We start from the raw sequence: 2,206 nt of genomic DNA, 5'->3' as shown, positions 1-2,206 counted from the left end.
TCAGGCCCAATTAATTGTATAACTCGAGGCAGCATTTACTGAGATAGAGTGCACTGGGAAAGACACATTTGAGATGGGCATGGAAAATTAAGAGTTGACTTTTTTTTTTTTTTTTTTTTTGAGATGGTAATTTCACTGTCTCCCCAGGCTGGAGTGCGGTGTCATGATCTCAGCTCACTGCAATCTCCGCTTCACGGGTTCAAGCGATTCTCCTGCCTCAGCCATCCAAGTAGCTGGGATTACACCCACCACCACACCTGGCTATTTTTGTATTTTTAGTAGAGGTGGGGTTTCACCATATTGGCCAGGCTGGTCTCGAACTCCTGACCTTAAATGATCCACCCACCTCAGCCTCCCAAAGTGCTGGAATTATAGGCATGAGCCACTATGCCTGGCCTAGAGTTGACTTTTCTATGAACATTTATTAATATGTTAACAGTTTATGTTATCTTAATAAATGTTGTTGTAAACATCCATTTATGTATCTCTTGTGCACATGGTGATTAGACTTACTCTAAAGTATACAAATAGGGGTAAAATAGCTGGATCCCAAGATGAGTCTTCAGTTTTATTTTATGGAATCTGAAAGGAAAATTTGTCTGCACAAAATATTTTATAAGGCAAATTTACCATATTAAAAATTGAATAAGATCACATTTAGGCATATACACTAACTGTGGGGTCATTTCAACCAACTTAATTTCCTCTGGTCTGGTTTTAATAGGCACTGTTAAATGGATAGATGGAGACGGAAAACAATACAACAGTGACAGAGTTCATTATTTTGGGATTAACAGACAATCCTATGCTATGTGCCATTTTCTTCATGGTTTTTCTAACAGTTTATATAGTTACCATAGTGGGAAATAATAGCATAATCCTCTTAATCCAAAGCAGCCCAAAGCTTCACACCCCAATGTACCTTTTTCTCAGCCATTTGGCTTTGTGAACATTGAGTATTCCACATCGGTTACACCAATCATGCTCATCAGTTTCTTAAGAGAGAAAACAACTATTCCTGTCACGGGCTGTATAGCACAGCTTGCTCTGATGTCATGTTTGGAACCACAGAGTGCTTCCTACTGGCCACTATGGCCTACGATCGCTATGTAGCTATCTGCTTTCCCCTGCTTTACTCCATCCAAATGCCCCCAGTCATCTGCCTCCTCCTACTGGGAGCCTCCTACCTGGGTGGATTCATGAACGCTTCGTCTTTTACAGGCTGTTCGATGAACCTGTCCTTCTCTGGTCCAAATAAAATCAACCATTTTTTCTGTGACCTCTTCCCACACTTGAAGCTTTCTTGTGGCCATGTTTACATTGCTGAAATATCCCCTGCCATCTCCTCTGCATCTGTCCTTATCAGCACGCTGTTTACCATAATCATGTCCTACATCTACATCCTCCGCTCCATCCTGAAGATGCGCTCTACTGAGGGAAGGAAGAACGTTTTCTCCACCTGCGCTTCCCACCTCACTGCAGTCACTTTGTTCTATGTGACCATTTTGTTTGTTTATGTGATGCCCAAGTCAAGCTATTCAGCGGATCAGGTCAAGGTGGCATCTGTGATCTACATGGTGATGATTCCCATGCTGAACCCCCTCATCTACAGTCTTAGGAATAAGGAGGTGAAAGAGGCCATGAGAAAATTGATGGCAAGAACACATTGGTTTCCCTGAATTAAATCAGGTATAATCCATAAATAACAAAACCAATGATTTGGGAGACATTTGCGCTTAATATTCTATTTATATTTGTCATTGACTATATCACTTATATAGTGAAGAGCTTGTATAAATATAGAAGGCCAATGCTTACTTCCATGTACAAAGGTAATTGTGTAATTTATATGGACATCTGCTGGAGTCATTTTTTTTTTTTTTTTTTTTTTTTTTTTTTTTTTTTTGAGATGGAGTCTCATCCTGTCACCCAGGCTGGAGTGTAGTGGCGCAATCTCTTCTCGGCTCACTGTAACCTCCTCCTCCCAGTTTCAAGCGATTCTCCTGCCTCAGCCTCCTGACTAGCTGGGACTACAGGTGCGCACCACCACATCTGGCTAATTTTTGTATTTCTGGTAGAGACGGGGTTTCACCCTGTTGGGCGGGCTGGTCTTGAACTCCTGAGCTCAAGCAATTCGCCCGCCTTGGGCTTCCCAAAGCGCTAGGATTACAGCATGTGCCACTGCGCCCAGCGTGGAATCAAATTA

At 42.1% G+C, this 2,206-nt stretch overlaps 1 protein-coding gene across 1 annotated transcript; it reads left to right on the top strand.

Annotated features, from left to right (window-relative positions):
• The first annotated feature begins 742 nt into the window (after nt 1–742).
• LOC105488791 (olfactory receptor 5P4-like) lies at nt 743–1,679 on the top strand. Its single transcript, XM_011753221.2, is given in 3 exon segments — nt 743–938; nt 941–1,042; nt 1,045–1,679. Coding segments are annotated over 3 exon segments (933 nt in total).
• Nucleotides 1,680–2,206: the final 527 nt, after the last annotated feature.

This window comes from Macaca nemestrina, chromosome 12, assembly GCF_043159975.1.
Source record: "Macaca nemestrina isolate mMacNem1 chromosome 12, mMacNem.hap1, whole genome shotgun sequence".
In the NCBI taxonomy this organism is placed as follows: Eukaryota; Metazoa; Chordata; class Mammalia; order Primates; family Cercopithecidae; genus Macaca; species Macaca nemestrina.
Note: the sequence above shows the minus strand (reverse complement) of the source record. Positions and strands in the feature narration are given on the sequence as shown.